General features: G+C 48.4%; 1 protein-coding gene and 2 non-coding genes across 4 annotated transcripts in view; all 3 read right to left on the reverse strand.

The window, feature by feature from the left end:
- Positions 1–25,606, reverse strand: part of CCDC57 (coiled-coil domain containing 57) — a 122,338-nt gene that overhangs the window by 57,591 nt on the left and 39,141 nt on the right. Inside the window, exons 11-14 of one of the 2 annotated variants that reach the window (XM_066235019.1) lie at positions 25,089–25,305; positions 21,848–21,997; positions 14,744–14,853; positions 2,463–2,681 (exon numbers count right to left, since the gene is read on the reverse strand). In XM_066235019.1, the coding sequence (XP_066091116.1) occupies positions 2,463–2,681; positions 14,744–14,853; positions 21,848–21,997; positions 25,089–25,305 (696 nt within the window). Of the gene's footprint in view, positions 1–2,462; positions 2,682–14,743; positions 14,854–21,847; positions 21,998–25,088; positions 25,309–25,606 lie in introns of both variants that reach the window. The other variant, XM_066235020.1, reaches the window with a different exon arrangement.
- On the reverse strand, positions 21,432–21,507 carry TRNAA-CGC (transfer RNA alanine (anticodon CGC)). The gene has a single exon. It is a non-coding gene; the product is annotated as a tRNA-Ala (tRNA).
- LOC136309634 (U1 spliceosomal RNA) lies at positions 23,644–23,807 on the reverse strand. The gene has a single exon (XR_010726327.1). It is a non-coding gene; the product is annotated as a U1 spliceosomal RNA (small nuclear RNA).

A 25,606-nucleotide genomic window follows, 5' to 3' on the forward strand; every position in this document is an offset into this window, starting at 1 on the left:
ATCCACATGCAGACGCTGATGGGACAGTGTCCAGCATCCCAGGTCCTGTGGCCTGTACTGGTGTCCTCTCAATAGTGCAGCCTGCAACTGCAGTGTGCCCCTGGGTTACAATGAACTTAGGCTATGTCCTCGGTGCAGTGGGTCTAGAGTCCACGTCATTGTATTCTCTAGCATTGGCTACGCGGGCTGACCCCTCACTTAGGTGGTGTCCACAGGCCGCTCCTGCACAGTAACTGTTTCCCTTTGTAACTAGACGTGATGTGTGGGATATTGCACGGCCCCCTCCTTGCTGAGTCTCCTGTGTGAGGCCAGCTGACACCGTGCCACAGGGACCCACTTTCCCCATCATTGTTTGCATCCACAAGACCATGTGTCCATGTCTACAGGAACTGATCCCAACCCAGCACTGACTGTCCTGGGCTGGTCCACAGGGCCTTACGGACAGGTTCCTGTGTCCCCCGTCATATCCCATACTGGAACATGCCCCTTGTCCTGGTTCCTCTCAGCACAGCGGGAATCAGAAGCCAATGTCTGGGCAGGGGTCTGTCACTGCTCCTAGGGAGTCTCAGCCCAGGGACATGTGCCCCTCTCCACAACATACCAGACACCCCCTGGGGTATCCTTATTATTGGCCTTCCCCTCCCCCTCTGCCACTGCCTCCCAGCCATAAACACACAGCTGGGCAGCTGGGCATAGCTGTAGTAGGTAGCCTGGTCTGGGTGGAGGTACTGGCCACTTGGGTTTCCTGTGCCTCAAATTTCTCACCCAGGAAGTAACATCCCCAAGGTCACAGGATGCTTAGACTGGAAAGGAGTGTGAGGCCCTGACCCCTGTGCAGAACTAAGGTCCAGAGGGGCTTGTTCCCACCTACTCTGGTCTGTCTGCTGTAGGTCACACACCTTTTTTTTTTTCCCTATAGAGATAGAGAGAAAGGGATAGACAGGGACAGTCAGACAGGAACAGAGAGAGATGAGAAGCATCAATCATCAGTTTTTCGTTGTGACACCTTAGTTGTTCATTGATTGCTTTCTCATATGTGCCTTGACCGCGGGGCTACAGCAGACCGAGTGACCCCTTGCTCAAGCCAGTGACCTTGGGTCCAAGCTGGTGAGCTTTACTCAAACCAGATGAGCCCGCTCTCAAGCTGGTGACCTCAGGGTCTCAAACCTGGGTCCTCCGCATCCCAGTCCGATGTTTTACCCACTGCGCCACCACCTGGTCAGGCGGGTTATACATCTTGATTTCAAGTTCTGCTTATTTGCATGATTTCTCCTCCTTCACTCTAGACAAGTGGGATCAGTGAGTGATGGGAGCACTGCAAGGGCTCAAGTGGCCTAAGTGCCTGGCAGTTCCAGGGATGAGCTGTGGACACAGGCGGCAGCAGACAGCACACTCTGGGCCAGGACTACACCTCGAGTCCGGGGGCTGCGGGGACGAATCATGTCCACAGTGCAGACGTCAGCACTGTGCCTCCTGCACGTACTCCTCACAGGGCCGCCCCCCCTCCCCCAGGCACATCTGTCCTTGCGTCCCCTGGGCAGAGAATGCCATAGACTCAGTCCTCTCCACCCCGGCAGTAGGTCCTGGCACATGTTCCTCCGTGTCCCTAAGTTCCACTCTCAAATCTGGCCCTGGGATGAGAGTGCTGAGGTACATGATGGCGTGCGGCTGTGTTGTCCTCAACATCCATGCTACTCCTGTCAGTGAATGTTGGAGAACCCTTCCATGCTATTCCTACTGTCCCCAACACATTCTGCTGATGAACAGGTCCCCATCTGTCACTGCTGACAGCATTGGCCACTATAAGTCACCACATGTCACTGCAGGAACTGACAGAGGTCTTAGAAGGCATGTCAGAAGATGCCTTCGGTAAGAAAAAAGGTGGCTGGATTGTCACACGTAGGGGACAGCATGCTACTGCAGAGCTCTCTCTGCAGCTCAAACCCATGGAGCTAGACAGGCAGTGGGTGCTGCGGACCCGAACAGGACCAGGGTGGGAGCCTGTGCCGCCCACACAGGTGGCCTGTCATGGGTGCACAGGCAGCAGTTTCAGACACTGAGAAGCTCATGGGAGTTACAGGGTCCTCTTGAAGGAAACCTCAACTTAGCAATCAGTTTTGGGGCTCTTCAGCGCCTCTTAGCAACTTATCAGGACTCCTGCTTGGAAGATAGAGACCCGCCCTTGTTACATGTGTGGGTTTCCTACACATGGCTTCTGAACTGAAGGGTCGTAGAGGTCTGAAGGACTAAGGCTGGCACTGCCCCCTTCAGCAGGGTGTCCATCGAGAGGGGGAGAGAGAAAGACAGAGTGAGCAGCACCAGGGAAGGGAAGGAAGAGGGTGGTGTTGCCCACAGGCCTGGGCTCTGCTGGCTACCATGTGGGCAGCATGTACAGGCACCCTCTACAGTGAGGCCTGGGACAGCCAGCAGGGGCAGATCACAGGGCAGCGCAGGGAACTCACCTGTCTCCCAGGGGCCACAGTGTCTGGAGTGTGCAGCTGCGGCCCGGTCAGAGGCCCCTTGCCATCCTGGCATACCATCCCAAGATGCTTCTCAAGCTCAGCCACCTGCTTCTGCAGCTCCAACACCTCCAAGTGCACATGGTCCACCACATTAGGAAGCTCACACTGGACGGTGTCCACCTCCAGGGGCTCCTGGAGCACTTGGGGCATATGCAGGCACTGTTACGAAAGAGGATACTACTCTGGAGCAGAAGAGCAGAGATGGATGGCAGACAGTTCAGGAAAATCAGAGACGAAATGTGGTCATCAGTCTCTCTTCTGGTTTAATTTGGTCATTTCACAAATCTGCACTGCTGCCCTCCAGCCCCCTGATCCACATATAGTGGATGAGGGGGCTTGTGACAGAGCTACAGACTGGCCCCAGGGCAGGTTGGGAGTGTCCATACATGAAAGTGTCTGGATAGAGGCAGAGGCTCTAAAGCCCTCTTCCTGAGCATAGTCCTGGCTGGAAACAGTTGGCAAAGAACATGAGTACCCACGGATGGTAGCCAGGCAGGAGGCTTGACAATGAAAAGGTGCTTGACAGGTTGGGGACCAGACATAGGCAGAGTTTGATGGAAGGCTAGGAGACTGCTGTCGGCCATGTGGAGGCCTGGGCAGCTCTCTGCCTCACCTGACAATGTCTGCTGTCCTCTGATACTCAGAGGGCCAAAGAACAGGCATCAAGAGAGACCCCTTGACTCTCTACCCCGACTTCCCTTTTTATCCTCAGGAAGATCAAGTACAGTGACCCTATATGAATTCCTGATGAGCACTGTATTCTTCAAATTTGTCACACAGATACTAAAAAGGGTGATAATCTGATAAACAGCCGCTGTTAATTAAAAAATAAACAAAAGACCCTGGCCGGGTTGGCTCAGCGGTAGAGTGTTGGCCCCGTAGGTGGATGTCCTGGGTTCGATTCCCAGTCAGGGCACACAGAAGCAACCGTCTGCTTCTCTACCCCTCCCCTATCTCTCTCCTCTCTCCCCACTCCCTTCCTGAAGCCATGGCTTGAATGGTTCGAGCAATTTGGCCCCAGGTGCTGAGGATGGCTCCATGGCCTCGCCTCAGGTGCTGAAATGGCTCTGTTCTGAACAACAGAGCATCGCCCCCCAATGGGCTTGCTGGGTGGATACCAGTTGGGGAGCATGTGGGAGTCTGTCTCTCTGGCTCCCTGCCTCTCATTTAATAAAAATGAATGAATGAATGAACAAAAAACAGGCCTGGCCTGTGGTGGTACAGTGGCTGGAGTGTCGACTTGGAATGCTGAGGTCGCTGGTTGGAAACCCTAGGCTTGCCCAGTCAAGGCACATACGACAAGCAAGTGATGAACAACTAAAGTGAAGCAACTTCTCGAACACTGACCTCCCATAATAATAAAAAATAATTTAAAAAAATTTATCTTAGTGAGAGTAGGGCAGGTAGAGACAGATTCCCGCATGCACCCTGACCAAGGTCCACCCAGCAAACCCACTAGAGGGTGATGCTCTGCCCATCTGGGGCCCTTGCTCTGTTGCAAACAGAGTATATGACCAGTGGTCACTGCCATGCAGATGCAGATTCTCCTTGGATTTGGGCAGATGGTAAAGGAACTGTGGAGCCAGAAAATGGTGACTCATTCTGTTTATTAAAGTCTTGTTAACAGCAGATGAGCAAACAGGCAGGGAAGACCGCTTCCCATTCACTCAGGGCTCCCGAAGTCCCGACTCATTCTCTGGACTCTCCCGAACTCACTCTCCGGACTCCTAGGCCCCCACCAGCCTCAGCAGGGCTTCCAAGCCCCTCAATTCTCTCTCTCTCTCTCTCTGCACTCCTCTGCCTAGCAAAACAGGCTGGGGGGAAAAACCCTTCTCCAGCAAACAATAGCAAAGAACTGCCCCTCCCAAGCAAGAAGGCAATTCGTAATTTGCAATCTGCCGCCCTGAGGGCAAGGACCCAGAATTTTCCATAGACTATACACACATGGCATAGCCATAAACAAGCAGGCAAAATTTTAAAAACCCAACACAGAGCCATTTATTTTTTAGCGCTTGAGGCAGAGGCCATGGAGCCATCCTCAGCGCCCAGGGCCAACTTGAGCCATGGCTGCAGGGTGATAGGGTTGCAGGCAGGGGTCGTGACCTCCTCCTCCCTTAAGTGGAGGAAGGGACATAAAAAAACTGGACGTTCAAGATCACCTCCCCCCAGGCATCCGGATTGACTCACCCAGGTATGGAAGGTCCCCTAGCTTGCTTACAGTTAATATTACATAAATCACTAAAAACTTCATTTTTCCTTTTTCCCCATAAAGACTATCAGTCCCCACCCTCGAATCCCCTATTTAACCCTACCTGTTAGAAAACTGGTTGCTAACTTCTGTCTTAGGAGTCAGTCTGGCAGATGACCCCCTAATAAACTTTTCTTACCTGAACTCAGGTGACCTCCTTCAGCCGACCTTACATTTTGGTGCCAAAACCCAGGAGGGGTGCCTGCCATGACCTGCCGGATCGCCCTTTTCTCCCACTTCCCTTCCCCTGGACTTGATCCACCTCCTGGCCGTTCCTCTGGGACCTACCTAGAGGATGCCCTTCTCTGGGGCTTTCCACTCTTGCCATTGCTGACCCTGTGAACATCACCGGCCTGATTTCTTCTCTCATGGGGTGAGTAACGAGTTTTCCTAGTCCGGGTCTCCTATCTCTCTGTCATCCTTGGTCGAACTCAGTCTTCGAAAGTCCTAGCGTTAGGCCAGGAAGACCCTCTCAGCCTTCGGGCCTGATCCTCACAGGTCTGAGGAGGGCACCCAATGTGAGTGAATCCTCGTTCTCGCTCATGGAGACTGGCTGAGGGAACAGGTGGACACCTCTGCCCTTGGCCCTTCCTCCTTCTAGAATTTCTTGCACTCACCCTTCATAGCCTCTAACTTCATATCATGGGAACCTCACAACTGTAGTACTGCATGCCCCCAATATCGACTAGATAACGGGTCTCAATGGCCTGAAAATGGCACTTCTGATTTTAACACACTTCGAGACCTTGATAACTTCTGTCAACGCAAGGGCAAGTGGATGGAAATCCCCTATGTTCAGGCCTTCTTTGCTCTCTGCTCTTGTCCCTCTCTCTGTCAAACCTGTTCCACATATCAGATCCTCCTAACACACTCCACACCTCCTCCCACAGATTCCGACCCTCCTTCTTTCAATTCAGCTAATCACGCTGTCCCTCTCTCTGCTCCCTCTCTTCCCCCTCCCTATGCTGACAACTCCCTGCCATCTGGGGATCATACAAGCTTAGAGTCAGACACTGATGATCCCCCAGACCCCCCTCCTCCCCCTCCAGGAGGTAGACAGGGCCAAGGGAATTGTAAAGAGTCCATGTCCCGTTCTCCCTCTCAGAACTGTCCCAGATAGAGAAGAGATTAGGATCCTTCTCCACTGACCCAGACACTTACATAAAGGAATTTAGATATCTAACCCAGTCATACAATCTGACCTGGCATGACCTCTATAGCCTCCTCTCTTCCACTTTACTACCTAAAGAGAAGGTGCGAGTCTGGCTGGCTGCACAGCACATGCCAATGACCTCTGTAGGACAATCAAAAACCTGTGGGAGCAGCAGCTGTTCCCTGGGAAGACCCTACCTGAGATTATCAAATTGGCAAACCTGGCAGGAACCTCCATAATCATATGACTGCCTTCTTAATAGCGGGACTCCAAAAGGCCGCTCACAAGGCAGGTAATTACGAAAAACTCTGAGAAGTTACACAATAAGCGGACAAAAATCTGGCCCAATTCTTGTCCTGCCTAATGGAGGCACTCCAAAAATATACTAAAATTGACCCCAATTTGGTCGAGGGGGCCATAGTTCTTTTTTTTTTTTTACATAGTTCTTAACACTCATTTCATCTCCCAATCAGCCCAACATACAAAAAAAACCTTAAAAAGGCAGAGAAGGGCCTTCAAACCCCTCAATGAGATCTCCTGAGCATGGTTTTTAGGTCTATAATAACCAAGAGGAACAGGAGAAGGCAGACAGCCCAAAGAGATGAGGCAAAATACCAGTACTTGGCAGCCACCCTTAAAGGCTCCAATGCCCCTAAAGGGACCTCATAAGACTCCATTAGGGCCCTGCTTCAGGTGTGAAAAGGAAGGTCATTGGGAAAAGCCTGTCTAGCTCCTTGGCCCCCGCCAGGGCCATGCCCTTGCTGTGGGAAAAAGGGACACTGGAAGGTAGACTGCTCCCTTACTCCTCCAAGGGAGGGTTCAGTCTCTTCCACCCCTACCAACCACCTCCAACCTAACCTTGCCCTGTCTACTGGGACTTGCCACTGAATATTGAAGGTGCCCAGGGCCACTGAACCCATCTCATGTCACCATGGACGAGCCTAGGGTAGCTATCCAAGAGGCAGGTAAGCTGATCTAATTTCTTATAGACACAGGGGCCACTTACTCTGCCTTGCCTGAATATTCAGGTCCAGCTCATCCCTTGAAGATCCATCTGTTGTGGGTGTTGATTGTCTTATTTTCCTCCTCACTTGCCACGGATCCACTGCCTTATCTAATACATGGTGTCTCCTTTGCACACTCTTTTCTGCTCCTACCTGGATGCTCTACACCAGGGGTCTCAAACTCGCAGCCCATGGGCCACATGCGGCCCGCCGAACAATTTTGTGCGGCCCGTAGACTAATCCACGAAGTTCAAAATATTTTGGATAAAATTAAGTAAGCCTAGGGGCCTACTTGTATTTTTCATTTCTCTAGCATCCTAGCTAGATATTAGCTTAGTTAACAGCAGTTGTGATGCGAACTACAGTTTCTGGTCGTTTTGTGACACTGAGTAAACTGCATGTACGATTGTGCTTGTTGTACTGATTTTTTTTTTGTTTTCAACTGCAGTGAGAAAAGTGTTGCGTAACAGTTGCCTTTTGTAGACCTAGTGCGGCCCGAATGGCTGTGATCTTGCTCTGCGGCCCACATGCTGAGTTGAGTTTGAGACCCCTGCTCTACACCTATTTTAGGTCGAGACCTACTCTTCAAATTCAGAGTCTCTCTCTCCTCTCATCTCCAGTCCTTCGAGTTGACCTTGTTACTGCTTCTTGGCCAGCCAGATTTGCCCATTTGTGTTACAAAGTTACCTCTACCTCTCAACATTGTGAATCCCAAGGTTCTCCTCACCAACCCCACGGCCACAGAACTCCAGAAAAAGACCCCCTGGTTTCATCTCTCTAAATTAAAAAAACCTGAAGCTCCATCTCCACACATGCCTACAGATGGCCCTTCCAGTCTACCTGAATCATCACCCAGATATTGTGATAACGTGCCAAGGAACTGAAAAATTGTTAACATTAATATTTTAAAAGGAAGAATCAGATCCCTTACCCCTCCTTTCTGAGGAAGAAAAACAAGAAGAATGCAAGAAGAGCTTGCAGGGGCAAAAGTTGAAGTGTAGAAAAGAAAGGCTCCTAACATGAATAATTTTTGGCAAAACTTACTTTCTCTAAAACAAAGAGACTTTTAGTAGAACTTACTTTTTCTGAAAAGACCCTATTCCTGGCCTTGGGGTAGCTTTGCAAAGTTGCAGGTGTTCTCAGAATGTTTCTCCCTAAATTCACCCTATAGATAAACATTGTAAGAAAGCTTGTTTCACTGCTTTGTTTTACTGCTATGCTTCCTCTCCTCCCCATTCCTCAGTCAGTATGTAATTCTCCCTTTAAAAGTCATCCCCAAATTGTGCTCCCTACCATACTGATTTGAAAGGCTTCAGCTACTGTGTGGTCCATACACTGGCATTAAAGACTCCTTAATTTCTTAATTTGGCTAATTGATTGTGTATGTGGCAAGACATTTGTTTCTCACTGTTCAGATACAACAAATTCAGCTAGAATTTGGAAGGACTGACACCACTTGTTGGACAGAGTAAAGAAGGTAGAACCTATCTGAAAACCCCTTCCTCTTCTTTCTTAAAAGCCTCAGGAAACAATATTTACATACCTTAATTAAAAATTCCTACACTAATCCTAACTCACCCTCCCATCCTGGAGTCATGAGAGTGCTGTATACCTCTAGACCAGGGGTCCCCAAACTTTTTACACAGGGGCCAGTTCACTGTCCCTCAGACCGTTGGAGGGCTGGACTGTAAAAAAAACTATGAATAAATCCCTATGCACACTGCACATATTTTAAAGTAAAAAAACAAAACGGGAACAAATACAATATTTAAAATAAAGAACAAGTAAATTTAAATCAACAAACTGACCAGTATTTCAATGGGAACTATGGGTTTGCTTTTGGCTAATGAGATGGTCAATGTGCTCCTCTCAATGACCACCAATGAAAGAGGTGCCCCTTCCAGAAGTGCGGCGGGGCCGGATAAATGGCCTCAGGGGGCCGCATGCGGCCCGCGGGCCGTAGTTTGGGGACCCCTGCTCTAGACAAAGGGATCATGAGCCCCCTCCCCCCCATGAAAAACCTGTATATGCTTTCTAATAATCATCATTTTGAAATTCTTTGTGCAGACGTTGTAAACTTAGTAAGCGGGGACTAGTTTTGGACTTCCTAATAAGCTAATCCCAACACTCTTAGCAAAAGTAACTTCATTTGGCTTCTCAATCTTTATCCTAAGCTAAACATTTCCCACTATTGTGGCGACAGGGATAGGCTGTAAACCCTAGAATGTTTGGGAATGTCTTTGCCAAATATGTGAAACATTTATCACTACCGTGTTATCTTATGGTCTTAGTGTGTAGGAATTTTTTTTCCTTTTTTTTTTTTTTTTTTTTTTTTTTTATTTGCAGGGATGGCGGGGGGGGGGCGAGGGGGGGGAGCTCTGGGCCTGGGGAGAAATTCTGTTTTTTTCCTTTTGACAGATCCTATATATAAACGTTATAACAAGAAAGTAAAATTCAATGAGCTTGTTAGTAAGATTAATGACTTTTGTATCATGCTCCCCCTCTTTTTCCCCTAACCAGTATATGATGTGTCTTTAAAAGCAACCTCAGAACTGTGTTTCTGGCTGCGTGATTTGGGATTATGCTCCATGCACTGCGTGCTTAATAAAGCTCCTTCTAAAATGTCTTCTGTAAAACCTACCTTGGTGTCTCTGTCAAACTCGCTGGTAACATTACATTACAATAATATGCTTGCTCCCCCTTAGGACCCACCATGTCAGATTGACTAAAATCCCAAAAGAAGAACAGCCTGAGCCGTGAGTAACTATGATTACCCACTGACAACAGACAGGACAAAGATTCCAGCTTGCTCTATTCTTCCTTATCTCCTTACCTTTAAAGGCATACTCTGCCCCCATACCCTCCCTCTTGGAATCCTCACACCTAGAAAGCTCCCTTAATCTTACTCAAAATCTTCTAATTAAGAAAAATTCCTTCTATGCAGCCGACTGCTGGATGTGTCTGTCCATGTCATCTTCAGTTTACTCAGCTCTCCCTATTCCTCTTAACAATACTCATCTCCTTCACACCACTCTTATGTACAAGATTCAGAAAGGGGACACCTCTCCTCGAGAGAGCTGACACTCTCCTAAGAGATTACCCCACCTCAGCTGCAAACTGAGCAAACAAGCTATACCAGACCTACTACTGCCAACTAGTGAAAATAAAACCTCTAACATCTGCTGCCCAAGGGCCAGTCACTCTCAACACCCTCTTCTTTTACTTTATTGCTCAAGGTACTATCCCCAGTAGGTCACCTTCCTTCTGAACTCTGCAATATCACAATAACTATTAAATTTCCTAAAAATCATCAAAACAACCGAATTGACTATCAAGTTTCTCCAGAAGCAAACAGATTATTTTCTAACTCTGTCCACTTCACGGGACCCCCTACTCTTACAGCTTCACAACACAAATGCTCTTATCCCACCACACAACTCTATCCCTGGCTCACTCCATCCTCCTCAAGATTACAATGCTCAAAACAATCCACCTCTCATATCTCCCCTCCTTATTGGGGCTGCTCGTTCCTCCACCCTGACTGTCTGGAGCTCAGAAACAGAAAGACAAGAACGACCCTTTGTCCATCTATTCTCTCTTCACCTCTCAGCCTGTATCACCAGGTCAGGGGCTCTCTAAATGTGTGGGACTAGGCCCTGGCCGGTTGGCTCAGTGGTAGAGCGTCGGCCTGGCGTGCAGAAGTCCCGGGTTCGATTCCCAGCCAGGGCACACAGGAGAAGCGCCCATCTGCTTCTCCACCCCTCCCCCTCTCCTTTCTCTCTGTCTCTCTCTTCCCCTCCCGCAGCGAGGCTCCATTGGAGCAAAGATGGCCCGGGCGCTGGGGATGGCTCCTTGGCCTCTGCCCCAGGCGCTAGAGTGGCTCTGGTCGCAACACAGCAACGCCCTGGAGGGGCAGAGCGTCGCCCCCTGGTGGGCGTGCCGGGTGGATCCCAGTCAGGCGCATGCGGGAGTCTGTCTGACTGTCTCTCCCCGTTTCCAGCTTCAGAAAAATACAAAAAAAAAAAAAAAATGTGTGGGACTAACACCTACATGTATCTCCCAACTATTTGGACTGGAACCTGTACCCTAGTCTACCTCAAACCTAACATCAACATAGTTCCATCCAACAAGCCTTTCCCTGTCCCTAGCACTCTTCTAATCAAGCAAAGAAACAAACGGGCAATACAGGTAATACATCTCCTAGCAGCCCTAGGAATCTCTAGAGGGGTGGGCCTATGGGCAAGGGGGCTAGCCACCTCCTTGTCTTACTTTCACTCTCCCTCTTCAAGATCTTTAAAACTCCCTAAAGGAAATTGCCTCCACTCTGATAAGACTCCAAGACCAACTTGATTCCCTGGCTGCTGTTGCACTACAAAATCTCCAAGGCCTGGATCTCTTGACAGCAGAAAAAGGAGGTATTGTGTCTTTCTAGAAGAACAATGTTGCTTTTACCTCAACCAGTCAGGGCTGGTTAGAGATGCAGACACCAAATTAAAGGAATGAGCCCAACGAATCCAGGACAGACAAGAGGGGTCTTGGAATCAATAGCTCCGCACAAACTCGGTGTCTTGGTTGTTACCATTTATCAGCCCACTCACTTTTATTTTTGTCATTTTAGCATTTGGGCCCTGTTTTCTGCGCTTATTCTCTAACTTTCTCTAGGACCGCCTGAGGGCCTTTACTAACCAAACTGTCCACAAACTCATTACTCCAAGCCACCTTCCAGAAGGTCCCTACTTCACCACCGCAGCCCAAGGCCAGCTGTCTCCTCCCAGAACTCACTGCCCCTAGTCAGCAGGAAGCAGCTACAGAAAAAGGACTACGGCCCCATAAATATATAACAAAAGGCTGGAATGATAGGGTTGCAGGCAGGGACCATGACCCCCTCCTCCCTTAAGTAGACAAAGAGACATTGACAAACTGGATGTTCCAGATCACCTCCCCCCAGGCATCTGGGTGACTCACCCGGGTATGGAAGGTCCCCTAACTTGATTACAGTTAATCTTATATAAATTGCTGAAAACTACATTTATCCTTTCCCCATAACGACTACCAGCCCCCACCCTCAAATCCCTTATTTAACCCTACCTGTTAGAGAACAGTTCCTGACCTCCGCCTTAGGAGTCAGCCCAGCAGATGACCCCGTAATAAACTTTTCTTACCTGAACTCGGATGTCCTCCTTCGGCCTACCTTTCACAGGGGAGAAGAGAGAGAGAGAGAGAGAGAGAGAGAGAGAGAGAGAGAGAGAAGAGAGAGAGAGAGAGAGAAAAAGACAAAAAGAAGTGAGAGGCGGGGGGGGGGGGGGGAGCAGATGGGCACCTCTCCTGTGTGCCCTGACCAGGAATTGAACCCAGGACATCCATGTGCCAGATCAAAGCTCTACCACTGAACCAACTGGTCAGGACCAAAAAATAAAATTAAAAAATAAATAAGTTAAATATACTTTGAGGTGGACATTTTCCAAGGATGATCAAATTGTGATTTCCAAGACAAAACTGGAACTCTTGTATCATGTTTATTCCCAGCTGCAGCATGGGCATGTGTGGGCATATGAAATTTCAACAGTGGGCAGAACTAGAAAACGGAGACCCAGAAGCTTTGTGGACCTGCAGCCCTGATGTATACACACAGCCATGATCCCATCACCAGAAAAAGTGGTCCAGCCCACGCCCACCACAGCAGTGAGCGCACTGGGAGGCAGATGGTGTGGGTTCTGGGACTGCCTGCTTGCTGCACAGATGGTGTTCTGCTTCACAGGTCAGGCAGAGTTTATGGTGGGACTTGTACACTCATGAGCTTGAAAGGACGTGTGGACATCCCCTCTTTCTGTTGCCTCATGAGAAGCATGGGAGTAAACGTAGCGGGACATGTGATATCAGAACAGACCCACTGGATGTCATCAAAATTAAAACCATTTGTGGCCCTGGCCAGCTGGCTCAGCAGTAGAGCGTTGGCCTGATGTGTGGAAGTCCCGGTTCAATTCCCGGTCAAGGCACACAGGAGAAGCGCCCATCTGCTTCTCCACCCTCCCCGCTCTCCTTCCTCTCTCTCTCTTCCCCTCCCACAGCCAAGGCTCCACTGGAGCAAAATTGGCCTGGGCGATGAGGACAGCTCCATGACCTCTGCCTCAGGTGCTAGAATGGCTCCGTTTGCAGTGGAGCAATGCCCCAGAAGGGCCGAGAATTGCCCCCTGGTGGGTATGCCAGGTAGATCCCAGTTGGGCACATGTGGGAGTCTGTTTGTCTGCCTCCCCCAACCAGCTTCTCACTTTAGAAAAATACCCCCCCCCCAAATTAAGTAATACCATTTGTGCCTGACCAGGCGGTGGTGCAGTGGATAGAGCATAGTACTAGAACATGGAGGACCCAGGTTCAAGACCCCGAGGTCGCCGGCTGAGTATTGGTTCATTTGGTTTGAGCAAAGCTCACCAGCATGAGCCTAAGGTCACTGGCTCGAGCAAGGGGTCACTCGGTCTGCTGTAGCCCCACGGTCAAGGTACATATGAGAAATCAATCAATGAACAACTAAGGTGCCGCAAAAGAGAATTGATGCTTCTCATCTCTCTCCCTGTCTGTCTGTCCCTATCTGTCTCTCTCTCTGTTAAAAAACAACAACAAAAAAAACCATTGGTGCTTCAAAAAACAGGAGCAAGGAAAGGAGAAGACAAGCCACAGAATGGGAGGAAAATTCTGCACACTGTCTATCTGATGAGGGACTTGCATCTGGAATGTACAAAGAGCTCCTACAACTCAAAAGTAAACAACACCCTAGATAAAAATGGGCAAAAGACACAAAACAGATACTCTGAGAAGATGTGCGATGGCTGACAGGCCCCTGGAAAGTGCTCAACGTTATCTGCAGCCAGAACAGTGCAGATCACAACCACAGTCAGGTACTACCTCCCTCGCCCTGCTGGGATGCTGCCACCAGTTAGGAACTCAGGGTTGGCAAGGACATGGAGACATGGAACCTCATGCCCCGCTGGCAGGAAGGCAACACGGGCAGCCACTGTGGAACATAGCTGGTGGTTCTTCAAGGAACTGAAAACAGACAGGATATATCCTGTGCACGTGTTCATGTGGCCAGGGGTGGAAATAGTCCTAGCATTCGTCAGGGGAAGAAGCAAAGTGTGGAACACACTGGGACACAATATGGACAAACATTCTGCTGAGCAAAATGAGCCATACATCAAAGGGCAGACATGTGACCACACGTGTGTGAGCTTCACAAAAGGACAAACATGCATGACTGCACATGTGTGAGCTACTAACTGTCGTCAGGCTCACTGACAGGAAGAGCCGAGGGTGCTGGGGTGGGGGTGGGTTTCATGGACAGAGTTTCTGTTTGGATCATAGACAAGTTCTGAGAGTAGTTGGAGATGGTCACATGACACTGTGACTGCATCCACGGTCACTGAACCACACACAGAATGGTGCACTTCATGTGGTGCACACTTTACCACAATAGAAGGAGATGGTGCATGTCTGTGGCAGCAAACTTGCGTGTGACCTTGCATACATATGACAGGTGGTTTGTGCTGGAGCCTGGCGTCTGTGCCATCTGCACAGGAGTCCAGACTGCAAGCGTGTCCCGAATGCCTGCCTGCCTGCCACCCATACCTTCACTCTAGCCATCTTCTTGTCTGGGAAACACAGCTAAGTGCACTAGCCCCTCCCAGTAGCTGGTGCCTTGGAGGGAAACAGCACAGACATGTACAGCAACACGTGTGATGTCACAGCTCTAGAGCCTTATACTGCCCCCCCCACCCATGAACACTCCCAGTTGGAGACCCACACAGCCTGTCAGGAGCTGTACCTTTTCTCTGAGCTGGGTCACCAGGAAGCTCAGCAGATGTGCCCTGTTTCCCAGTTGCCTGAGTGCTAGCCCCATCCCCATGGATGCACCATTAGCTGGCATGGCTCCTCCTGTAGAAAGAGAGGTTCTGTCAGGCCACAGGGAAGGGCGGGGTCGCCTGCCCTCTCTATGTCATCCAGGGCAGGTGCACACTTCTCTGCTCCTGCAAGGACACCTACTGTCACTCCTGGTCCCTCGATGTGAAGGTGAGGGGAAGAGAGAGTCTCCACGGAAATGGAGGTGTGTTCAACATCAAGTATGACCCTCATGCTAAGAAAGCAAGAATCTGTGCAGAAAGAAAATCAACCTGCCCCCAGAGTCCGAAGGCCAAGTGCACCAGGCTCCCAGTCGTTTGGGAGCTAAGAAAACATCAGACACCACACGAGTCAGAGGAGAAGTCATGTGGATGTTAGAAATGATTCTGAACTGAGTATCATGACAACATGCTTATAAAACTAATGAAATGCACCCATAACTCCCCCCCCCAGAAGTATTTAGAGCTGCAGAAACTTATTTTTAAAAAGGGGAAGGCTAGGCCCTGGCCGGTTGGCTCGGTAGTAGAGCGTCGGCCTGGCGTGCAGGAGTCCCGGGTTCGGTTCCCGGCCAGGGCACACAGGAGAAGCGCCCATCTGCTTCTCCACCCCTCCCCCTCTCCTTCCTCTCTGTCTCTCTCTTCCCCTCCCGCAGCCAAGGCTCCATTGGAGCAAAGTTGGCCTGGGCTCTGAGAAGAAGAAAATTTAAAAAATAAATTAATTAATTAAAAAAATTTTTAAACAAAATAAAAAGGGGAAGACTAAAAACCCCATGAGGTGACATTATCTCATGGGGTGTCATGGGATGTAGAAAATGAGAGTAGAAGGAAGGAAAGAATGAAGCTAATGTGACATATGAGGAAATAAAATATTGATATAAATGAAGGATTAAAGGACCAACAAAACCAACAGCTGGCTCTTTGAAAAGGTTCTCTTAGGATAGATAAGTCCCTGGTGAGACCAGCAAGGATGGACACCATGTGAGGAGAAAATGCCATCATCAGTCCTATAGGCCTTACCACTCTCAGGAGGAGAAGTGAACAGCTCTCTACCAAAGCTTTAAACATTTAGATGAAAGGGACAGTTTTCTAGAATAGAACAAAATTGACAACATGTGTAGTGGAATAACCCATTGCATGGCCTTGGATGGGAACACAGTCAACAAGAAAAGAATGTTTTGCCAAGAGAATTGTTTTGTGACTTGAAGGCGGGTCACTGAAACAGGTCTATGTGACTGAAGGCAGTTGCTGGGCTTTTTCTCAGTAAAACATTCTCATAAGATTTCTGTACCTTCCAAGGTTATCCCTTGAGATAAAGAGAGGAATGTTGTGGGATCCATAGAAGCAATAGCAATTAATGCCTTCTGATATTATGTTACTACTAAGCTATCTTGCAGGTGCACTCCATGTATCTTTAAGTAAAAGTTACATGTCACTCCATTACAAAAATAAAATAAAATTAAATTAAATTTAAAAAAAGTTACACTTGATGTTATGCCAATTTCTCAGTAAACAAGCTTTTTGAAGTCTTGTGAATAAAATTAGGACACAGTGCAAACTCAGTGCCATCTGCCTGAGTGAGCGGTGGTCCTTTGCTAGTCCTTGATGATTTCGTCTGCTGATCTCTCTCTCTGTGCCCCCGACTCACAACAACACGAAAGAAAAAATGTGGGTAGTCCTCTAACTGAAATAACTGAATTCGCCATTTAAAGCTTCTCACAAAGAAAATGCTAAACCTAGGTGGTTTCAAAGTTGAATTCTGTCAATGGGTTAAAGCAATCCTATCAAACCAATTAAAGAAAAACTTACCTAAGTCGAATGCAATTTTTTTCCCCCCAGAAAACAGAGAAACAGGGAACACATCTGAGACCAGAAAAACCATGATTGCAAAACCTACCAAGAATATCACAAGGGGAATGTTAGAGACTAGTATGACTCATTGGCTCATGTGCATGAGGATAGTAATTCTTTTTTTTTTTTTTTTTTTTGGCAGAGACAGGAAGAGTCAGAGAGAGGGACAGATAGGGGCAGACAGACAGGAAAGGAGAGAGATGAGAAGCACCAATTCTTCCTTGTGGTTCCTTACTTGTTCATTGATTGATTTCTCATATGTGCCTTGACCGGGGCTACAGCAGACCAAGTGACCCTTTGCTCGAGCCAGCAACCTTGGATCCAAGCTGGTGAGCTTTGCTCAAACCAGATGAGTTCGCGCTCAAGCTGGCAACCTCAGGGTCTCGAACCTGGGTCCTCTGCATCCCAGTCCGATGCTCTATCCACTGCGCCACCGCCTGGTCAGGCGAGGATAGTAATTCTTAATGAAGTACTAATAAGAGAATATATCACATGGTGTGTTTATTCCAGAAACACAAGGTTGGTTTAACCCTTTGAGTAGTACGATCGTTCATGTACATCCTCGTGCCTCCAGACCATCCAGAGTACAATCGATTTATTTTAAAAATGTGTAAAGAAACATTAAAAAAAGGCTAATGTATGTTCTTCTTGTTTCCATAAATTGGTTATCAAACAAGCATGATTTTAAGTTAATAAAACTGGGACTGGAACTCATTTCATTTTTTGAAAAAACAACAACTCACTCCTGGGGGTCAATGAGCATGAAAAAACTCACTATTCAAAGAGTTAACATTCAAAATCAGTGTAAAGCTCTAGCCACGTAGCTCAGTTGGTTAGAGCGTGACCCAATATGCCAAGGTTGTGGGTTCAATCCCCAGTCAGGACACACACAAGAATTAACCAATGATGCACAAATAAGAGAAACAACAAATCCATGTCTTTCTCTCTTTCCCCCTTCCTCTCTCTCTAAGGTGCAGGCAGAGGGAGCTGGCAGCCCAGGAAACCCAGGTCAACAGGAGTGAAGACAGTTAGGAAAGGCCAGAGTCCAGGTAAATTCACAGACTACACTTCCTTCCTGAGTTTTAAAGTTATGCTTGATAGCAAAAGGTCAAAATGACGGTGCTGCCTGACCAGGCGGTAGCACAGTGGATAGAGCGTCAGACTGGGATGCTGAGGACCCAGGTTCGAGACCCTGAGGTCACCAGCTTGAGCGCGGGGTCATCTGATTTGAGCAAAAAGCTCACCAGCTTGGACCCAAGGTCACTGGCTCAAGCAAGGGGTTACTCAGTCTGCTGAAGGCCCGTGGTCAAGGCACATATGAGAAAGCAATCAATGAACAACTAAGGTGTCACAATGTGCAATGAAAAACTAATGATTGATGCTTCTCATCTCTCCGTTCCTGTCTGTCTGTCCCTGTCTATCCCTCACTCTGACTCTCTCTCTGTCTCTATTAAAAAAAAAAAGAAAGAAAATGACGATGCTGTCTGATGAAGTTTTAAGTGTAGAAAGAGGTGACATTTGCGACCACAGAGGGGTGAAGGGTCTGACTGGTGGTGAAATTCCCGTTCCCCTTGTAAAATGTTGACACAGTTTGACTGAGATACTAAGTATCTGTATACTGTAATCACTAGAACAACCATTAGAAAAAGTACCCTGCCTGACCTGTGGTGGCGCGGTGGATAAAGCTTCGACCTGGAACACTGAGGTCGCTGGTTCAAAACCCTGGGTTTGCCTGGTCAAGGCACATATGGGAGTTGATGCTTCCTGCTCCTCCCTTCTCTCTCTCTCTCTCTCTCTCTCTCTCTCTCTCTTTTTCTCTCTCTCTCCTCTCTAAAATGAATAAATAAATAAAGTTTAAAAAAAAAGAAAAAGAAAAAGTACCCAAAGAAATACCCTGAAAATCCACAGACAAGAAAGAAGGGACAGTGGGCCAAGTTTGAGTAGCCCCAGCCCTACGGCAGGAGGAGGAGGTGAGGGGCAGAAAGCGGATACAACTGCCTGGCTTGGCCCAGTGGCACTCACCATGTCCAGGGCAAAAGTGCCAATTAAATATAGACACGACCATTAGAACACCTGACTACAGGCTACCCACAAGAAATGCACTTCAGACATGATGACGGAGGTCAGAAGTTGATTGCAAAGGCAAACATGCCGGCACAACCAGGGGAAGCAACCTGACCACCACTGGACGAGAGACTCCAGGCAGAGAAAGCCGCAGGACAGACTAGCAACAAGGGGTCAGTTCACCAGGAGAACGTGACAACTCCAGATCGTGTGTCTAACAGCAAAGCTTCAAAATACACTGAGTAGAAACTAATGAAACTGTGATAAAAAATAAAGACTTGTGCCTGACCAGGAGGTGGCGCAGTGGATAGAGCATCGGATTGGGATGCGGAGGACCCAGGTTGGAGACCCCGAGGTCGCCAGCTTGAGCGCGGGCTCATCTGATTTGAGCAAAGGTCACCAGCTTGGACCCCAAGGTCGCTGGCTTGAGCAAGGGGTTACTCAGTCTGCTGCAGCCCCACGGTCAAGGCACATATGAGAAAGCAGTCAATGAACAACTAAGGAGCCGCAATGAAGAACTGATGTTTCTCATCTCTCCCACTTCCTGTCTGTTCCTATCTGTCCCTCTCTCTGACTCTTTCTGTCTCTGCCACAAAAAAAATAAAAAAAAAATAAAAATAAATAAAGACTTGTATTCAAGTAGGAGTAGAAAGAAACTTCCTTAATCGGACCAAAAAACAAAAACAACAAACCTTCAGCACACATTAAACCGCCTGACCTGTGGTGGCGCAGTGGATAAAGCGCTGACCTGGAAATGCTGAGGTTGCTGGTTCAAAACCCTGGGCTTGCCTGGTCAAGGCACATATGGGAGTTGATGCTTCCAGCTCCTCCCCCCCTTCTCTCTCTCTGTCTCTCCCTCTCCTCTCTAAAATGAATAAATAAATTAAAAAAAAAAACACACATTAAACCAAAAAGTGAAATACTGAAAGTTCTCTGGGCTCAGGAAGAAAGCTGGTTGTGACTAGCATCAGAGTCCAGCAGAGGAAAGACACGAGAAAGCAAGCAAGCCAGCAGCCCTGGAAAAGGAGGAACTTCCATTATTTGAGACAAGGTGACTGTGTCCAGTGACCTGGATGGGCTATCTACCTGGGGCCAGCACCCCAGCAAAATGAGGAGTGTCCACATGGCAGAGAGAGCACAGGAGGGCCAGGGAGGTAGCGTCTGTCCAGGGACTTGACAGAAAAAGTAACTGTAACAAGGGTGTCAGGAGCCAGGTTTCTCATTGTTAGAACTGGAAGTCAGAATAACAGAAAAGGAGAAAACTAGTGTGAACCCTTCTGTGATGCTGTACTAACCAACAGACTGACCAATAAGTCTGTCTTAAAATTAAGACCTTCTGTCCCTGGCTGATTGGGTCAGTGGATAGACCCAACCAGCACACTGTGGTTTCAGGTTCAATTCCTGGTCAGGACATGTATGAGAAGCAGCCAATAAGTGCATAACAACAAGTCAATGTTTGGCTTCAGCTGGTTGGTTCAGCAGTAGAACATTAGCCCAGTGTGTGGATGTTCCAGGTTCAATTCCTGGTCAGGGCACACAGGAGAAGCAACCATCTGCTTTTCCATCCTCCCCCCCCCTTTCTTCTCCTCCCACAGCCATGGCACAAATGGTTTGAGCAAGTTGGCCCCCGGTGCTGAGGATGGCTCCATGGCCTCCGCCTCAGGTGCTAAAATAGCTCGGTTGCCAAGCAACAGAGTAGCAGCCCCAGACAGGCAGTGTATCACCCAGTAGGGGACTGGCTGGGTGGATCCTGGTTGGGGTGCATGCAGGAGTCTATCTCCCTTCCGCTCACTTAATGAAAATAAAATAAAATAAAATAAAACCTGACCAGGTTGTGGCACAGTGGACTGGGCATCGGCTTGAGATGCAGAGGACCAGGTTTGAAACCCCAAGGTCACTGGCTCAAGTGCAGGCTCACCTGGCTTAAGCGTGTGCTCACCAGCTTGACATGGGGTCACTGGCTTCAGCACGGGATCACAGACATGACTCCATGGTCAATGGCTTAAGCCCAAAGGTTGCTGGCTTAAAGCCCAAGGTCACTGGCTTCAGCAAGGGGTCACTCGCTCTGCTGGAGCTCCTTAGTCAAGGCACATATGAGAAAGCAATCAATGAACTAGGGAGCTGCAACGAAGAATTGATGCCTCTCATCTCTTTCCCTTCCCGTCTGCCTGTCCCTATCTGTCCCTCTCTCTGTCTCTCTCGCAAAAAAAAAAAAAAAAAAAGGAAAAGATGTTTTTCTCTCTCCCTCCCTCCCCCCCCAAATCAATGGAAAAATTAAAAAAAAAATTACAACCTTCATTCACCAACAGGTCCCAGTAAAGGAGTAAATGCTCATGAGCCCCAGCCTATGTAGCTGTTATGGCAGCCTGAGCAGCACACCTCCTGCAGACCACAGAAAATAAGGCTCAGCTCATGATAAAGGGAACACTGCCAATTTTTTTTTTTTTCTGAAGCTGGAAACGGAGAGAGACAGTCAGACAGACTTCCGCATGCGCCCGACCGGGATCCACCCGGCACGCCCACCAGGGGCGATGCTCTGCCACGACCAGAGCCACTCTAGCACCTGGGGCAGAGGCCAAGGAGCCATCCCCAGCGCCCGGGCCATCTTTGCTCCAATGGAGCCTCGGCTGTGGGAGGGAAAGAGAGAGACAGAGAGGAAGGAGAGGGGGAGGGGTGGAGAAGCAGATGGGCGCTTCTCCTGTGTGCCCTGGCCGGGAATCGAACCCGGGACTTCTGCAAGCGAGGCCAACGCTCTACCACTGAGCCAACCGGCCAGAGCGGGAACACTGCCAATTTTAACCACAACAGCATGTCCTGTGGCCCCCAGAGCAGTGACACTAAGCACAGCTCTCATGGGTGTTGGTGGGGAACTGGCAGGTATGCACACCAAACACAGATGGGTGGGAAGAAGCCAGATGAGAGTATCTGCCACATAAGTCCCCTGCACGGAGGAGGAAAACGGAACACAAGAGAGGAATCGGAACAGTGCTAGCCCTGGTGCTGGGAATGGGAGTTCCGAGCTCCGCTCTGCACTTGATGGACTGCCTGGGGGGGTTACTATTTTAGTTTAGAACAAAGACAGTATTCCTGGGACAAAGCCCATGACACATGCCACCTACCAGGGGCTTCCATTTTGGAGTGGACACTGGGCTGGTCATCGGTGTGAGACAAGGGCATCTTTGAAGGCCCCACATCTCCTAGCTGCTCCTCCAATGCTTTAAATTTACACTTAAGATTCCATATTTCTGCTTCAAGGGCCAGAACATAATCTGCCAAAAAAGAAAATAACAACCTACTCTGTAAATGTGTGCATGTGTAGGCACACACACTCTCAGTCGTCCAGCATCCCCTAAGCAGAGGCTCAACCAGCTGGAACCTGCTCACGTCTCTGGCCCCCCACCCCACCCCGTCCCCACCCAGTGTCCCAGAACCTGAGTGCCACCTTCCCTTTGGCCACAGAGTGTGTTATAAAGTAGTGTACTTTAATCTGCGAGTTACGTAGAGACACCAAGGCAGGATACAGAAGAAATTTTAGGAGGAGATTTATTAATAAGCTGTCTACATATGACTTACACGGGGTATAGCTAACCCAAATCGTGCAGCCTTGATTATAGTCCTGAGGTTGGTTGTATAGACATGATCACATCCTGGTTGGGGGGGAAAGGAGGGGGAGCATGGTACAAAAGTCATTTACTGATAAGCTTACAACATTTATCTATAGGATCTATTAAAAGGAAAAACATTCCTACACATTAAGACTACAAGATAAGGCCTGACCTGTGGTGGCGCAGTGGATAAAGTGTCGACCTGGAACACTGAGGTTGCTGGTTCGAAACCCTGGGCTTGCCTGGTCAAGGCACATATGGGAGTTGATGCTTCCTGCTTCTCCCCCTTCTCTCTCTCTCGCTCTCTCTTCCTCTTTCCCTCTCTCTCTCTCTCTCTAAAAAATTAATAAAGTCCTTTAAAAAAAAAGACTACAGCCTGACCAGGCGGTGGCGCAGTGGATAGAGCATCAGACTGGGATGTGGAGGACTCAGGTTCGAGACCCCGAGGTCGCCAACTTGAGCGCGGGCTCATCTGGTTTGAGCAAGGCTCACCTGCTTGGACCCAAGGTCACTGGCTCGAGCAAGGGGTTACTAGGTCTGCTGAAGGCCCACAGTCAAGGCACATATGAGAAAGCAATCAATGAACAACTAAGGTGTCACAACGAAAAACTAATGATTGATGCTTCTCATCTCTCTCTGTTCCTGTCTGTCTGTCCCTATCTATCCCTCTCTCTGACTCTCTCTCTCTGTCTCTGTAAAAAAAAAAAAAAAAAAAAGACTACAAGATAATACAGTAGTGATAAATGTTTTACATACCAACACAGTAGGGTAAATGTCATTTTACATATCAGAGACATTCCCAAATCTTCCAGGGTTTTACATTTATCTTTGTTACCACAACAGTAAAAAGTTTTAGCTTAGGGTAAGGAGAAAAGCTTACTGAAATTACCTTTGCTAAAAGTGTTGGGGCTAGCTTTAGTTTATAAGTTTTATACATATAAAGAATTTCAGAAGGGATGGTTATTAGAAAGCATATAAAACGTTACAGAGTGCAGGGTTTTCAAGCAAGGGGAGTGGGCTCGTGATCCCTTTGTCTAGAGCAGGGGTAGTCAACCTGGTCCCTACCGCCCACTAGTGGATGTTCCAGCTTTCATGGTGGGCAGTAGCAGAGCAACCAAAATATAAATAAAAAGATAGATTTAACTATAGTAAGTTGTTTTATAAAGATTTATGCCAAACAGTGAAAATCTGACATAAAGTACTTGGTAAGTAATTATTATTATATGCGTTAACTTGCTGTAACTCTGCTTTATAAATTTTATAACGTAAAGTTACTTCCCTATTTTTTTTTTATTTTTTTATTTTTTCTTCATGGGAGAGCGCGAATGTAGTCCCCCACTACCACAAATTATGCAGTCGAGTTTCCCACATTTGGGGAAATCGCAGGGGTCAGCACATCTGGAGTGCAATGGATAAGCCTCACCCTGGGAAAACCACCTTCGTGATCATGGTATCTCCCCTGCCAGGTAAGTATATATACTTCTCTATTTTATAAATCATCATTACTGTGGAACAGGTGGGCGGTTAGAAAATTTTACTACTAACAGAGATACAAAAGTGGGCGGTAGGTATAAAAAGGTTGACTACCCCTGGTCTAGAGGTTTACGTCACTCTCAGGACTCCAGGCAGGGAGGAAGAGTTAGAATCAGTGTAGGAATTCTTTTTTTTTTTTTTTTTTTTACAGGGACAGAGAAAGAGTCAGAGAGAAGGACAGATAGGGACAGAGAGACAGGAACAGAGAGAGATGAGAAGCATCAATCATCAGTTTTTCGTTGTGACACCTTAGTTGTTCATTGATTGCTTTCTCATATGTACCTTGACTGCGGGCCTTCAGCAGACCGAGTGACCTCTTGCTCGAGCCAGCGACCTTGGGTCCAAGCTGGTGAGCTTTGCTCAAACCAGATGAGCCCGCACTCAAGCTGGCGACCTCAGGGTCTCGAACTTGGGTCCTCCGCGTCCTAGTCCTATGCTCTATCCACTGTGCCACCGCCTGGTCAGGTAGTGTAGGAATTCTTAATTAAGATATATAAACATTGTCCCCTAAAGGATCTTAAGGAAGGGGAAGAGGAAGTTTTCAGATAACTTTTATCTTCTTTGCTGTCTAGAAAGTGGCCTTAGTCCTTCCAGAGAACGTTAGTTAAACTATGATTAGTTGCTAATTTTTGCCCCTTTAATCTCTTTCTCTAGGTTTTTTTTTTCTTTTCAGAAAGGAGGGGTAAGGGGGCGTGATTCTTCCTTTTAAAATACTACTATTAACAATTTTTGCAATTCTTCGGCACCTGATCACAAGTGCAGTGTCAGGGAGGGTGCAGCAATCAGGAGAACATACTGTCACCTCCACAGCCCTGTGAACTTTCATCAGACACAGCATCACGTCTGGAGCATGCAGCAGCTCGGCAGCCTGGTGTCTGCACACCCACAGCTGCCCAGTGCACTACTCTGAACCTGCTGGCAGGTGCCTGCCTTTGCTCGACAGGCACACTCCCAAGGACTGGCTGGAGACTGCTGGCCGCATGCTGCCCCTGTACAGGAGGTGCCCGCTAACCCAGCCTCTAGCAGTCTCACTCTGGCTTTAAGTGTGGCTAGCGTCTTCCTTTTCCTCCCCCTTTACTATTTACAGCACTGACACAGACCCCACCCTTGAAGGAAAGCAGCTGCCACACTCTGAAGTAACTCATGAAGAATGTTCGTTCTAAGAGTCCCGGTGAAACCTGTTTTGGACCCAGGGGAGGCTGGCTCTGGTCCCATCACTCACCTGGGGCAGTGTCTGCTGCCTTCGCATCTAGCTGGCATGCAGGTGCAGTGTCTGCTCCCTGAGAGGCAGGAGGGAGAACCTGCTCGCTCAAAGCTTCCATCTCTCTCCTCATCTGGGTGACACAGTCTCGCAGGCTTGCATTCTGCTCCTGTAGCTGCTGGATCTCCTCAGATGGAAAACTCCCACTCACTTCTCCTTCCTGATGCCTTAGCAATGTCTGCTGAGTGCAACAAAAAGAAAGTGGGCCCTGGCCAGTGGTTCAGTGGATAGAGCATCAGCCTGGAATGTGGATGTCTCAGGTTTGATCCTTGGTCAGGCCACACATAAGTGACCATCTGCTTCTCCCCCACTACCTCTCCCCCTTTTCTCCTTCTTCCCCTCCCACAGACAGTGGCTCTATTGGTTCGTGTGTGGCCCCAGGTGCTGAGGATAGCTCCCTTGGAGCGCATCAGCCACAGGCCCTAAAAATGGCTTATTCCAGCATCCACCTCAGAAGGGGTTTCTGGGTGGATCCCCAT

Source organism: Saccopteryx bilineata, chromosome 6 (assembly GCF_036850765.1).
Source record: "Saccopteryx bilineata isolate mSacBil1 chromosome 6, mSacBil1_pri_phased_curated, whole genome shotgun sequence".
Lineage (NCBI taxonomy): Eukaryota > Metazoa > Chordata > Mammalia > Chiroptera > Emballonuridae > Saccopteryx > Saccopteryx bilineata.